At 41.1% G+C, this 16,022-nt stretch overlaps 1 protein-coding gene across 4 annotated transcripts in view; it reads right to left on the bottom strand.

The window, feature by feature from the left end:
* Window positions 1-16,022, bottom strand: part of LOC116979018 (interleukin-6 receptor subunit beta-like) — a 75,728-nt gene that overhangs the window by 37,905 nt on the left and 21,801 nt on the right. For all 4 annotated transcript variants that reach the window (XM_033030427.1, XM_033030402.1, XM_033030411.1 and 1 more), the window contains exon 3: window positions 3,009-3,077. In XM_033030427.1, the coding sequence (XP_032886318.1) occupies window positions 3,009-3,077 (69 nt within the window). The remainder of the gene's footprint in view (window positions 1-3,008; window positions 3,078-16,022) is intronic.

Here is a 16,022-nt window from a genome sequence, read left to right on the forward strand (position 1 = left end):
CAGCATCCATGGACATCGGCTGAAAGCAGAATTGGCCTCAGACCTGACATCCTGCATATTCCTACACATGAAGAATGCTGACTGAAATGACACACTGGAGAGCAGACTGTGCCTGTGGCCACTATCCTAGCAAAAGTAGAAATTATAAAATTAAATATTAAATTAATAAATTAGTCTGAAGAAGGGTTTCGGCCCGAAACGTTGCCTATTTCCTTCGCTCCATAGATGCTGCCTCACCCGCTGAGTTTCTCCAGCATTTTTGTCTACCTATTATAAAATAAGACAGGTTTCTGCACTTTTATCTTAATCATATTTTCTTTATCTTAATTTGATTATCAGCCACCATGTAAGAGACACAGAGCTCTCAGGTCATGATCAGACTTGCATATTAAAATTCCTGTAATTTTGACCATCCCACCTATTTTCCGCTCCATACCAGTCTTTCACTTTTATTTCTGTTTTACTGCTCATAACCTTTTGGCTTTGCTCTCACTTAATATTTAGGTGAGAGATTGCTCTCACTTGTCTTAATATCTGCCATCTATTTTGCCTTCACCAGTTCCTGCTTTCTTAAGCTCTTTCACTTTCTTTCTTGCACATTTTGTGTTTCATTTCCCATATAATTTCTGCACAACATCACAAGAAAGAAACGGTTTGTACTTAAAACATGCCTTTCAGATCCTCAGAATGATTAAAAAATGACAATAGCTCTAACTGAAGTAGACAAACAAATAGTTTGATGTTGCACAGGAAAAGGGCTGTTATCAGTAAAGACTAATATAATAGTTTAATATAGTTTAGAGATAGAGCATGGAAACAGGCCCTTTGGCCCAAGACCATGCCAATCATCGATCATCGTTCACAATCCTATGTTATCCCACTTTTTCATCCACTCCTTACACACCAGAGGCAATATTACAGAGACCAATTAACCTACAAACCCGCACATTTTTTGGAATGTGGAGGAGGGGTCGGGGACGGGAGCACCCAGAGGAAATACACAGGGTAACAGAGAGAACTTGCAAACTCAGCACCGACAGTACCTGAAGTCAGGATCAAACCCAGGTCTCTGGCACTGTAAGGCAGCAGCTCCACCGGCTGTAGGTAGAGTTGGTAGAGCAGAATGATTTCAGCACCAAAGGATACCATTCGGCCACTATGTCCCACCCCCGTCTCTACCAGGGCTGCACTTTGATTCCACCTACTTATCTTTTCCCCATGGCCTATTTCTCCACTATGTATTTATCCAGATGGCTCATGAGGCCACAATAGAACCATCGCATCTGGGTGCAATGCATTCCAGAATCCAACCACACATTCAAATGTGAAAGAGTGCATTTAATCACAAACCACACCTTTAATTTTATACCTTTGGCTTATATTCTTTGACCTCTTTACCAACAGGAACAGGCTCCCACTATCACCCTTTTATATATTTTGCCGATCATCCCTCGGCCTTTTCTTTGGCAAAGAAAATAGCTGCTACCCTTATTAATCTATCCGTGAAATTGTAATCCCACATCCCAGGAACAATGCTCGTAAATCTTGTCCAGATCTATTCTAATGCTTTCATATTATTGCATTCACCACAATCCTCCAAATAAGGTCATATTTATAAATTTATAAATAATTCAGCAAAATTTGCTTGTATTTGTAATCAATGCCTCTATTGATAAAGTCCATGATTGCGTAGGAAGGAACTGCAGATGCTGGTTTAAACCAAAGAGAGACACAAAAAATTGGAGTAACGCAATGGGTCAGACAGCATCTCGTGAGAAAAGGAATAGGTGACGTTTGAAGAAGGGTCTCTACCCGAAATGTCACCTATTCCTTTTCTCCAGAGATGCCGTCTGATCCGCTAAGTTACTCCAGCTTTTTGCGTCTATCTTAAGTCCATGATTGTGTATGCTTCATTTACCACTTTCTCAACCTTTCAATGCACACACATTCACTGACCCTTCTCCTCACGCACCCCTTTCCGAACAGAATTTTTCCTCCTTCCAAAATCCATTTATTCCAATTTTTCTGCATTAAACGTCATCTGCCATGCATCTGCCCGTTCCACCAGCCCACTTATATCCTGTTGCAATCTATCCAGTTCACTGTTCACAGTATTGACAACTTTTCTGCCATCTACAAATTTAAAGATTGAGGCTTATACCCCCATGTCCAGATCATTCGTGTACAAATAAAAAACCAATGACCCCTGGAGACTGCTTCAGTCCAAAATATAACCGTTCAGCATGACCTCCCATTGTCTTCGCCAACTTTATGCCATCAATATTCTTTTTATCCATAATTAGCTCTTCTTAAAGAGATGGTAGTATATGTAATATTAGTTACACTTGGTTTAACTGCTTTCTGTGATGCAACAATGCTTTTCAAGTCTGTGAGGAGCTTTAGAATAAAGAGATACATTCTCCTTGTGTATATATATGCACACACTACGCATGGACTATTAAACATTCGGAACTTACAGAGAATTTCAAAACATGAAGGCAGATGAAAATATGTCGGAAACAAAGGGCCGATGAGAAACAAAACTAAAAAGGAAGGACGTGAAACGCCACCTATCCATGTTCTCCAGTGATGCTGCCTGACCCACCCAGTTGCTCCAGAACTTTGTGTCTGGCAAAGGGGAGGGCACTGCTTCATGATGGGGTTCATGATGAGAAGGGAGTGTAGAAAGGAGATACAAGGAACTGAAGAATCATGACAAAAACACAAAGTATTGGAGGAACTTTGGAGTGGGTCAGGCAGCATCTGAGGAGGGAATGGATAACCGGCATTTCAGGTCGGGATCCATCAACAAACTGGTATAGAAATACAGGCACTTAACATCATGATAGAGACACAATGGGGATATAAATAAAGGAACAAAGGCAGATAGATGTACGTTAGAATTGCCAATGTGGAAATGTATAACAAATCAGCAGATAAGAAATTGGTTGCTGTACCATTAAATGAGTTTGCACTCCTATCACACGTTCAATCTTTATAATGCTTACCTTCAACAATAAATGAGCTTATTGAAAACGTTACCCATGCCCATGCAGATAATGTCTTTTCTGTGGTAACTGGAAAATAAAAAAATAAAAATCAATGATTTCTGATATTATCTTAATACTTAATTGGTTTTTTTTAACAAATAAACTCAATAAAAATAAGAAAACACCTCATGAAGTCACTCAAAAAAAAATCTGAAACAATTATATCTGAAACATTAAGCTCCCTAGAAACTGTCAGGACCATTCTGCATTGCAAGCAATTTCTCTTGTAGTTGCAGATTTGACGAAGTCTCATAAAGATAAAAAACATCTTTCAGTTCAGTTATATTTTTATTGTAGGGATGTCATCATTACATTTACTCTTGTCACGAGTTGCCATGAGATACAATAGTCCTTCTCCTGCAGAGTCACTGCGGTCTCTGGACTGCTTGAGCAGCCACCACATTTATAATGGTTGCCCAGCTGATTGAGAATTTCTCATCTGTAATCATCTTTAGGATTTGAAGGATGAGCAACCTTGTAAGAAATGCCATTGAACACGGGAATGTGAAAAAAGACCAAGGGCAACTAGTTCCCTCAAACCCACTGGATACTCCAGTACATTGTGTCTTTTTTTGTAAACCAATATCTGCAGTTCTTTGTGTAGGAAGGAACTGCTGATGCTCACCCGCTGAGTTTCTCCAGCATTTTTGTCTACCTTCGAATTTTCCAGCATCTGCAGTTCCTTCTTAAACACTTACCGGTAATGTCCCCGATTATTCACATGCAGAATCAAAGATTTCTGAAATGTTCATGTGGTAGGTAGTTTTGTAATTCTCTTGCTAAATATTGATTAGAAAAAATCTGTTTTATGCATTTCCACAGAAATGTTCCCAAGTCACCTCGTTACCATTTTAAAAGAATTATTCATATCAAGGAAATAATATTATTATGCAGTTTAGTTTATATTTCCTTCCCTTTCTTCCCTTTGCTCCTCTTGACGCTGACTCGTATTAAGGTACCATTTCAAAAATGATGTTGCCTTGAAGCATATGACTGTCCTTTGACTGTTTTGTGAATCTAGATAGTGGAGTTTGGCTGAAGGGCCCGTCCCACTTTCACGACCTAATCACGACCTCTGCCGAGTTTGCCCTTGACTCATACTCGCAGCATGGTCGTCAAGAGGTCGTAGGAGGTCGTAGGAAGTTGTGGGTAGGTCGTAGATAGGGCGTGATGCTAGTCGTAGGTACTCGTGGCATCAAGTAGGTTGGGGTGTTTCTCTAGCCTGATGAAAAAAGTCCACGAGTAAAAAAGGTTGTGAATTAGGTCGTGAAAGTGGGACAGGCCCTTCATTTATCATGGTGAACATCACAATCCTATCTCATCCTTGCAACTTCATACATTCCAACAATCAGTGGTTGGAATGTCATTTATTACTTTTTCCATCTCCCTAGCTGTTGCTCCAACAGATCAATCAAATCATTACCATCTGATATTCACATCGACCCTCATGGTGTGTAAACGGCAGTTCGTCTACATCTGGATTTTTCAGTCCACATAAGTTGATGTGTTTAGCCTAGTTGCACTTTATCTTCTCCATGGATTGTCACCTTGTCGTACTGGAGAAGCTTGTGTGGTCCTGAGATCCTGAGAGCGATGCCGTCTGGAGCTATGCTCCTGGTAGGGTCACCCATGGCGGTAAGGTCAAGGGGGTAGGTCTCTGACAAGGAGCAATCCAACCAAGACTTCTACCGTGGAACAGGCGGAGGATGATGGCTGACTTTAATGGAGCGTCACAATGGATGGGAAGGCGGATGAAGGCTGCAGCAGAAAAGGGTCCCCGGTCATCTTGGATTTCATGCCACTGGATTCTGACCCAGACGTCCTCCACGAGAGGACAGTCATACTCGTTTCGCCGATGATGAGTTGTACTTTGTGTCTGGCTTGATTAAAGATTAAAATTAATCGAGCCGAATTAAAAATAGAAACTGAAACTGTTTAGTTATTGTGTTTTGGATTTCTGTTGTTATTGACGGGTTTTAAGCCTCAGATACTTTGCATGGTACTTCTGAATTTAAACCTGCCAATAATAACTGAAATCCAAACACAATAACTTAATAGATTCTATTTTTAATTCAGCTCGATGATTTTTATTGGGTATATTTGATTATTATAAAATCTTCAATCAAGCCAGGCATAAAGTACGACTAAAACGAAAGAAAGTATGCCGTTCTTGGGGTGGAGAGGGGTGATAGCGGTATAAAGGGGAGGGTAGTGTCTTGTGTTCTGTGTCTTGTGTCTACTGTTTGTGGGTAAGTGTGTCTGTTTAGTGTTCAGCCATGAGTGAATGGCGGTGCGGGCTCGACGGACCTGGTGGTCTACTCTCGCACCTACTTTCTATGATTCTATGATTCTATGCCCATTCAAAGTCATTTTAACATTAAAATGTAGTTTTGTTTCGCAGTGGTAAAAGCACTAACCTGGCACTCCCCTCAGACAGATTGGATTGCTCAGTAGTCTACGTGTTCATTTTGTAACCATACATAACATTATTAAAATAAATCATAAAAATGTCAATTTTGCTTTGTTCACCTTTATCGCTACCAAAGGCTAAATAAAACCAGTAAAATTCCCTGTCTTCCCTATGTAGGTCTTTGTGGTTGTTATTTCAGTTTTTAACTCCACAAAAAAAACTGGAGAATCTCCAAAATTCTCAATGGGGCGGGCTACCTTTGTCTGAAGAGAAACACAATTGCAGTCTGACCTGCTGAATATTTCCAGCATTTTCAGTTTTATTTCATATTTTTGATTAATCCACAAATTTAAATGGTGGCCTTTACATTGCACATGTTCCACAGTTCCAATTATTTCCACACTGCGCTTTAGATCTTAGTTTAATGTATATTCTGGTCTACACAACTCAGATGTGGTAGGATATTTCTGCTTTTTTTCCGGTCTATTGTTAATAACATCTGCTCCAATGGGTTAACACAGGAATTTCCTATTGAAAATCGCACAAGAATAATACTAGCATTCCTTCCCACAATTATCAACTCAATAGATTCCTATCTTTTGTATATCAAACTGTTCAAACCAGTGATGATTAATCACTATTAATCAAACAATGCTACCATCAATTGTTAAAACTTCCAGAATTAACCTGCTGACACACTAAAAATCTCAGTTGACCTCAGTCTCCCATGTGAGATATATGTTTGACTTATTTGATTTCATTTCAGTTTAGTTTGGGATATTGCAGATGGGATTATTGGAAATAAGACAAAAACAGGAACTTATACCTTGGCTGCCAATTTACACAATAGAATCAAACAGTTCCAGAAGTTCCTGCCATACATAGGACTTGGTTCAAATCCTATTAAGGATTTCAGGAAAAGACACAAAGGAAAATAATTTTTCCTCTTAAAGTTCCCTTCTCCATAATTTTCCCTTTCATGCCAAAAATTAAGTATTTAATCCTGATGGCAGATCATAAGTAGAGATAGATTTCTCACATCCCAGGAGGAAATCCAAGGCTTTCCTTTGCTGGCTTGGCTGGATCTCAGAGCTCTCTCACAAGGCGCCACAAGAGAGGCACCTAAGCTCTGCTCCAACACACTGCTGCTGTCAATTCCCTCACCAACTCACAGACAAGTATCACCAAACCACACCACAACATATGCTGCTTAATATCCTTCTGCAAAATGGTGCTCCGCTCATCTTTCACAGCAGCTTTCATCACTGGACAGGTGAAGGCAATGATAAGATCAGCACATGCATAGCGACTTAAGCTTAGGCAAGAAAGAGTGCAGAGAAGCTTTCCAGGGATGTTGCCAGGACTTGAGGGCCTGAGCTATAGGGGCAGGTCAGGCAGGCTAGGACTTTATTCCACGAAGTGCAGCAGGATGAGGGGTGATCTTATAGAGGTGTATAAGATCACAAGAGAGGAATAGATAGGCTAGGTTTTTAACCTAGAGACGGGGAATCATGAACCAGAGGTCCTAGGCTATGGTAAGAGGGGAAAGATTTAATAGGAACCTGAGGGGCAACCTTTCCACACATAGGGTGGTGGTTATATGGAGCAAACTGCCAAAGGAGGTAGTCTAGACAGGTAATATAACAACATTTATAAGACATTTAAACAGGTACATGGATAGGAAAGGTTTAGAGGGATATGGACAAAATGAAGGCAGGTGGGACTACTTTGGATGGGGATGAATGGGAAAGTTGGGCCGGAGGGTCTGTTCTCATGCTCTATGATATCGCTCTTTGTGCACTGGCCCCAGCGGATCTACTGACATCTATTACAATCATTCTACACTTTAAAATCTCCATTCTACGACAGTCAGAATTACTAATGTTATCCTGTAAAGTCATAGAGTTACAGAGCAGTACAGTGTGGAAACAGGTTGTTCAGCCCAACTCTCCCACACCGGCCAACAATGCCGCAGCTATCCCAGTCCCACTTGCCTGCACTTGGTCCGTAACCTTCCAAACCTGTCCTATCCATAACATTACATTCTGCACTGTATTTATTTTCCCTCATGCATTACCTGATGTACTTATTAGGGTATGTTTTGCCTGGATAGCATGCAACCGAAATTGGTAATAACTGTTTTTTAAGTACTTTTACACTCAACAGAATAATGAAAGGCATAGATAGAGTGGATGTGGAAAGGATGTTTCCACTTGTGAGATAGTCTAGGACCAGAGGACTTAACCTCAGAATTAAATAGTGCTCTTTTAGAATGGTGATGAGGAAGATCTTCTTTAGTGAGAGGGTAATTAATCGGTGGAACTCATTGCCACACAGGGTTGTGGAGGCAGGGCTGCAAACATTGGGTGAGAGTTGGGAGTGAGAAATTGCGAGACCAAGCCTGAGGGAGTGTAGCAACCGAGGGGGGATATGGAGCTTTTGCAATTCTTAGCTTGAAATTGTGCAATCTGGTGCATATTGTTGCGAGTCTTTTAACTTACACTTGAATGCAATATTTATGCTTTAAATTGGATTAGCAATGAATAAGGTTCGGCTAAATTGCATTCCTAATTACATTCCACAGTAGAGCCAGGCTCTGATCAACAGGTGCAGCATATGAATGATCTTAGTGTATTCATGTATGGAAATCAGATTATAATCAAACACTTGGCCCATGTTGATCAACCTGGGTCTCACTGCACACCTGATACTACTCCTGACCCTGACTCCAGTTGCATACCTTCTCTCATTCCTGACCCTGAGTCCAGCCTTGCACCTACCCCCCTATTCTACCCTGATCATAGCTGCTTACCTGCTTTGGTTCCCAGTGCTGAACGCTCCCTTTGTCCCAGCTTTGACTGCACACCTAGTACTATTCCAGACCTTGACTCTGGATGCACACTTGGCCTTGCTCCTAGTCCCTCTGCACTGACAATATATCTGGCCCACACATGAAGCCCCTGGACTTAACCTATTACGTTCAAGTCCACAGATGCTTATCTAATGCAATAATCTTTTATGGGGCACCTCACGGACCAAATTTTGAATAACAAAATTTGCTACATCCATTGCCTTCCTTGTTATCTAACATGCTAGTTACTTTGTCAAATAAGTCATCAATTGGTTGAAAACAATTTCTCATCCATAAAATTATATTCACTCAGCTGTATAAGTATTCTGTAACAATTTCCTTAATTTTCTTAACAAACTGTCCCGAAGTCATTTTCACCCCCAATAATATTCTATTTATTGTAATCTTGAGAGTACATAATATTTTCTGTGGTATTCATAACACAACAATGATAAACAGATCTTTATTTTGATTGCACCTACCAACATGCATACATTATTATATTACAGTTAATATGTACAAAGGGCAAATTTTTGTTCCAATGCTCCCCATTCCCAATTACTTTTACATTGAAGTGATTGAAATCCAAGTGACGTTTAAATGGCATCAGAAAAATAAAACCTCTGGAATGGATGATATTCATTACATGATTGGTCAGAGTCAGTATCAGCACAATTACTTTGAATCTTCAGATGTCCTGGTTCAAGCTAAAAACTAAAGACAAATAATAACCTCCTCACACATTCCCCTGCAAGTATCTCTATCACTTCTTTAAAATATGCCCCTTCTTTGAACAAGCTGTTAAACATCGCATCTGAATCAGTTTCCATCTGATTACACTCCTTGAGGATGTTCGTTTACATGTTCAATTAATAAAACAATGAGATTGGGGACATTTCTATTCAACTTGTCAAAGGAATTTGTGGGGTGGGGGGGGGGTTTAGAAATAGTCAGTGAGGTAAACAAACATAATAGTTGAGTGGCAAATGACAATAGTACTACCTTCCCAATATTTAACTGAAGGAAATAATGGGTTATATGCTCTGTGTGTTGTGACAGACAGCCTGACACCTTGCATGTAATTTTAATATTACACTTATCCCATCCCCCTGGATATTCCGGATGAATAAATTTAGGTTTTGTCAACTAATTACAAATCAGACTAATTACAAATCAATAACATTAGCCAACTTCGAAACACGAAGCGCTGAGCATTGGGATCCAGACATCAAGGACAACTGGCCTCAGTTCCCCATTCACATCTGGCAGTGCTCTCCGTCTGAACCTGGGGGCCGCGGAGTATTTTTGAAAGAGGGGGGGCTGAGCGATCACTGATCACTGGGACTTTTTGAAATTTGATGTATTAAAATCATGTTTTAGTGCACTGTAGAAGTATGATTTCAATGTTTTTTGTTTGAAGTATTTTTAAGAGGTAACTTTTGAAGGTAACTTTTTCCACACAAAGGGTGGTGGGTGCATGGAACAAGATGCCAGAGGAGGTAGTTGAGGCAGGGACTATCCCAACATTTAAGAAACAGTTAGACTGATACATGGATAGGACAGGTTTGGAGGGATATGGACCAAAAGCAGGTAGTGTAGCTGGGACATGTTGGCAGGTGTGGGCAAGTTGGGCCGAATGGCCTGTTTTCTCACTGTATTATACCTCCACCATGCATAAATACTTCAAAATCAAGTGGTCGAGTTTTATTGCCATATACTCAAGCATAGAAACATAGAAATAGGTGCAGGAATACGCTATTCGGCCCTTCGAGCCAGCACTGCCATTCAATATGATCATGGCTGTTCAACTAAAATCAGTACCTCTTTCCTGTTTTTTCCACATATGCCTTGATTTCGCTAGCCCCAAGAGCTAAATGTAACTCTCTCTTGAAAACATCCAGTGAATTTGCCTCCATTACCTTCTGTGGCAGAGAATTCCACAGATTCACAACTCTCTAGGTGAAGAAAGTTTGTCCTCATCTCAGTCCTAAATAGCCTACCCCTTATTCTTAAACTGTGTGACCCCTGGTTCTGAAATCCCCCAACATCGGGAACATTTTTCTTGCAGTTACAGTAAGTGAAAATCTAACAGGCAAGCAGGATGCTTTCTCCAACCACCCCCATTTGACAGCCACTATCTTCCACCCAGTGCTTGGTACCTACTTCCAGCAGCCCTGGTTGTCCTCCAGGATGCACCGAGCCGCAGCCTGTCCATGCCGGTCACCAGGGCGAATTCGGCACAGAGACTCTCATGGCAGCGGCACAATGCTTCCGTTGCCTCCGACGGCCCAGGACTCTTGCACTGAGGCTGCTCCATGCCTGGAGCTGCAGTGAGCGACTCGCCAGCCCGTCAAACACCCGCCAGCCCCGGCTCCTCGTCTGCATCTGCCCCCGCCACTGCTTCTACTTCCATCGCTCCCTCCGCCCCGGCTCTCCAACACCTGCGGCCCATGCAGTTGATATTAGTTTTGAAATTCTCGTTGATCACAGAATTTCTAATGACAGAGCGTGAGAAATTCTGTGATCAGCATGAGAGCGTGAGAATCGGGTGAAATGCGTGATTCTCATGCTCAATGCGTGAGAGTTGGCAGCTCTGGTGGAGGTCAAGTCAGTGGATATTTTTATGGCAGAGAAAAACAAATTCTTGATTAGAATGGGTGTTAAGGATTATGGAGAGAAGACAGGAAAATTGGATTAGGAGGCAGAGATCAGCCATGATTGAATGGCGGAGTACACTAGATGGGCCAAATGGCCTAGTTCTATGCCTAGAACTTGTAAACGTGAACTTGTGAAGAGGCTCTAAGATGCTTGCAATACTGTCATCGCCATCTGAGGATTTATTTCTATTTGGCTCACATTTGTTTATGTGATTCACAGATGAAGCTGTTAATGATGCATTCAGTGGTACCAGGGAGACAGCATGGAGGAAATGTGTCAGCTTCCTGACATAAATAAGCAGGAAAAGTCCAATCACTGACAACCACTGTGGAAAAAAGTTTGTCCCTGTATGTTACAGCACACATCTTTAGGGCAATGGTGCTTTTATCAAAACGGACAGAGTTCAGGAACTGAGAAATCCATGCATTTTATTTCCTCTTTCACTAATTGAATGTAATCTCATAAAATATTCACTGCCACAGACCACAGTTTGGCCCAATGAGCCTACACTATTCCTGAGATCAAGGTCAAATCCAAATGGCATCTTTAGACTTTAGACATACAGTGCGGAAACAGGCCCTTCACACTATCAAGTCCACGCCAACCAGTGAACACCCCGTACACTAGCACTATCCTAAACACCAGGGAAAAATGTTTTAATCATTTTTCCCGAAGGCAATTAACCTAGAAACTTAAACATCTTTTGAGCATGGAGAACACTGGAACACCCAGCGAAAATCCACGCTGTCACAGGAAGAATGTACAAACTCTGTACAGACAGCACCTGTAGTCAGGATCGAACCTGGGTCTCTGGCTCTGTAAGGCAGCATTTCTACGCAGTGCCATTGTGACGTCCACAATGCCACTGTGCTGCCCATGTCTACTGCCATTTTTCTCCACCAATCCGAACAAAAGCTGACCCATATCTGCCCTTTTGCGTGAAGCATTTTCTCATTGAGCATCACCATTTCAAGATTATACAGTAACGCATGAAAACTTGGCTCTTTTCAATGACTTTAGAAGTAAATCATAATTATTGCAAAACCATACAGAAGGACCAGTATTCACAATGCTAACATGCAGGCTACCTTGCACATGAAATGGAATATAGAACAGTACAGAACAAGAACCGACCCTTTGGCCCACATTGCCTGTGCCGAACATGATGTCAAGACCAACTCTTACCTGCCTGCACATAATCCATATCCCACCATTCCCTGCAGATTCATATGCCAGTCTGAAAGTCTCTTACAGACCACTATTTTATCTGACTCTATCACCAACCCCTGTCAGCGCGATCCAGGCACTCACTAAGTCTGTGTTATAAACTTGCCCCCGCACAACTCCTTTAAACTTTGCTCCTCTCACCTTAAAGCTATGCCCTCTAGTATTTGATTTTTCCATCCTGGCAAAAAAAAAATATCACATATAAGAGTAAAAGATATGTCTAAAGAAATCAGTCTCCCTCTGTCCAATGTGAAACAGGCACCTTCCCTTCCCTGAGTCATTTCAATACAAGTTTCTCAGCCGTTAGAATGTCTCGGCACAAGTCTTGCGAAAAAGATCACCACAAACCCACAATTTTGGTCATTAGCATTACAAACTGCACAGCTGTGCAGTCATAAATAAAGGATAGGATTCATAATTCTACGGCAAATCATGACATACACTTTTCTAAAAAACAGGAAATAAAACTCAGCTCTTGCCACTGCAACACTAGTGTTAAACAGAAGAACTAAAGTAGAAACAATGCTTATTTTTTGGATAGTCTATATGCTAACAAGAAACAGTCTTCTGCTGGAAATATTTCCCCTTTCTAGTAGTAACTCACAATTACTGATATTTCAAGCTTTGAAGCAACATCATTGTTTCTTGATTATTTAGTTTACCCTTTAAATGGATGTATTCCTGTGCCTTTGCAGTTGCAGCTCCTAGACTGTGGAACAGCATCCCTCTTCCCATCAGAACTGCCCCCTCCTTTAAGTCAAGACTAAAAACTTATCTATACTCCCAAGCCTTTCCTGACGTCCACTGAGCGAGGGCTATATGTATATATGTATGTAGTTTGTTTGTTTATACTATTCTTATAACAAATGTAAAGCACTTTGGCCAACGAGAGTTGTTTTTTAAATGTGTTATATAAATAAATGTGACTTGACTTGACTGAATTATGTGAATGATGGAGTTTTCTAAATACATATTAATTTTACCATCAACCAGCTCCAGGATGATAAATTTGGATTATCCATTGAAAGTTCATTTTCAGTTTATGACTTGAGTCAATCGAACAACAGAAAGAGGTGGAGACACGAGGAACAGCAGATGCTGGAATCTTGAGCAAAACAGAAAGAGCTGGGGGAACTCAACAGGTCAGGCGACTGTGGAGTGAATGGACAGGCGATGTTTCGGGTTGGGACCCTTTTTCAGATAGAGATGCTGTTTCATGACTTTCAATGCAGCAAAATGGTGCACAAAGGTGAACAATATGAGATTTTGGATTCCCAGTCCAGAATGGGAATGTTGCCATAAATTCAGATATATGATACAGGACACATGCACATATTTTCATCTGTTAATAATTGAAAATCACACAAAACATCCCCAAATTCCATGTCAATATTTCTTAATTATACCACGATTGCAAAAAAACAAAAACTAACTCTGCCCAAATCATTCACATATAATTTGCTGCATAGAGTCATTGAGTCATATAGTGTGAAAACAGGCCCTTCGGCCCAACTTGCCCACACTGATCAACGTCCCAGGTACACTAGTCCCACTTGCCTGTATTTGGCCCATATCCCTCATAGCCTGTCCAATCCATGTACCTGTCTAATTGCTTCTCAAAATGTGTGATAGTTCTTGCCTCAACTACCTCCTCCGGCAGCCTGTTTCATACACCCACCAACCTTTGTGTGAAAAAGTTACCCCAAAGCTTCCTATAAAATCTTTCCCCCCTCACCTTAAACCTCTGTCGTCTGGTTCTCGATTCCCTTTCTCTGGGCAAGAGAATCTGTGCATCTGCCATATCTATTCCTTGTATGTTTTTATACACCTCTGCAAGATCAGTCTTCATCCTCCTGCACTCCAAGGAATATAATCCCAGCCTGCTCAACTTCTCCCTATAGCTTTGACCATCGAGTCCTGACAACATCCTTTTAAATCTTCTCTGCACCCTTTCCAACTTGACAACATCTTTCCTATAACATGGTGTCCAGAACTGAACACTATACTCTAAATGTGGCCTCACCAACATCTTATATAACTGCAACAACTAGGTTTGTAAATCCCTACGCTTAGAACTTGGATGATCTAATTAGTGCTCAGATCATTGAAAGGTTTAATACACAAAAACTATATCCGCCTGTGGGAGACTCCAACGTGCGAGTGTGAGATTTAAAACTAAAGCTAAACCATTCAGGGAGTCATCAGGAAATGCTTCTTCATCCAAAGAGCAATTTAAATCTGAAGTTCCCTTCCTCAAAAAGCTACCATGGCTGGGTCAAATGACAATTTTGTTTGCTGAGACTGGTAGTTCCAAATTGTTTACTAATTCACTGGAACTACAGATGCTGGTTTGTACCAAGATAGACACGAAGTGCTGGAGTAACCCAGCGGGTCATATCTGGAGAAAAAGGATGAGTGATGTTTCGGGTCAGGACCCTTCTTTAGAATGCTAGAAGTCTAAAGAAGGGTCCCGATTCAAAATGTCACCCACCCATTTTCTCCAGAGATGCTGCCTGACCTGCTGATTTACTCCAGCACGTTGTGTCTGTCACTGTAACTGCTTGTGCAGCATGAAAACATGTTTCAAATAATCTCAACTCCAGTAAACTAACATTCAATGGAAATCACTCCTGATACACACAAAATGTCGACCACCCTTCTGCCACCATGGATGATAACTGGCCTACTAACTTCCTCCAGCAGCTTGCTTTGTGTTCCAACCAACATTTTAAGCCATTTTTGCACCCTAAAAATATGTGGATCAGCACATACATTAATTCAATAAATAGAGTGAGGCTCATGCAGAAGAATTCACTGACTAGACCAAATTCCTGCAATAAGCTTGTTTTAGGAGTTTGGAATTATACATAACAGGTAGGAAAGCAGAGACAAGGCCGAGATCAGATGAAGATCAGGCATGACCTTATTGAAAGGTGAAGGAGGCACAAAATGCGCATAGTCTACCCCTGCTCATATTCTCATTCATGTTCTTATGAATACAGTGAATGCCTCAGTAACGCAGCTGGTAGAGAGCTGCTGGCTCACAGAGCCAGAGACCCGGGTTCAACCCTGACCTAGGGTGCTGTCTGTGCAGAGTTCTCTGTCTCTGTTCTCCCTAGGTACTCCAGATCCCTCCCACATCCAAAGGATGTGTGGGTTTGTAGGTTAGTTGGCCTCTGTAAAATTGCCTTTAATGAGTAGGGAGTGGATGAGATAGTGGAATGACTTTGACCTAGTGTAACCAAAGGTCAGGGTGGACTCAGTAGACCAGACGGCCAATGTCCTTGCTGTATTTCCAAAACTTATAAAACTAGTTGAGATAACTAACCTGAAAGAGGCACAGACTTTTAATGCAAACATTAATTACATGGTAAAAGATATTCAATATAATTTCAAAAAACAGGAACCACATCACAACTGTGATGTTGTTTGTAAAATGGGGTAATGAAAGGTTAAAATTATTCACACTTTGGTGTAAGATCCTTATTTTTCCTTAAACACACTTACCACATCCAAGAACCTGAAAGTAACAGCAAATGAAGGAAATGACTTGTAATTTTCATAACAACATGCCACATGGTATATGAGTTCAATGCAGTCCCAATATTATTATTATGTTTCTGAAGGTATTTAATGTATCTTTTACAGCATGGAAATTGGCCATTTGGCCCATCAAATCCACTCCGACCATTGATCAGCCATTCACACCAGTTCTATGTTATCCCACTTTCTCATCCACACTTACACACTAGAGGCAATTTTACAGAGGCCAATTAACCTACAAGCCACACACCTTTGGGATGTGGGCGGAAACTGGTGCACCCAC

The sequence above is a fragment of the Amblyraja radiata genome, chromosome 1 (genome assembly GCF_010909765.2).
Source record: "Amblyraja radiata isolate CabotCenter1 chromosome 1, sAmbRad1.1.pri, whole genome shotgun sequence".
Classification (NCBI taxonomy): domain Eukaryota; kingdom Metazoa; phylum Chordata; class Chondrichthyes; order Rajiformes; family Rajidae; genus Amblyraja; species Amblyraja radiata.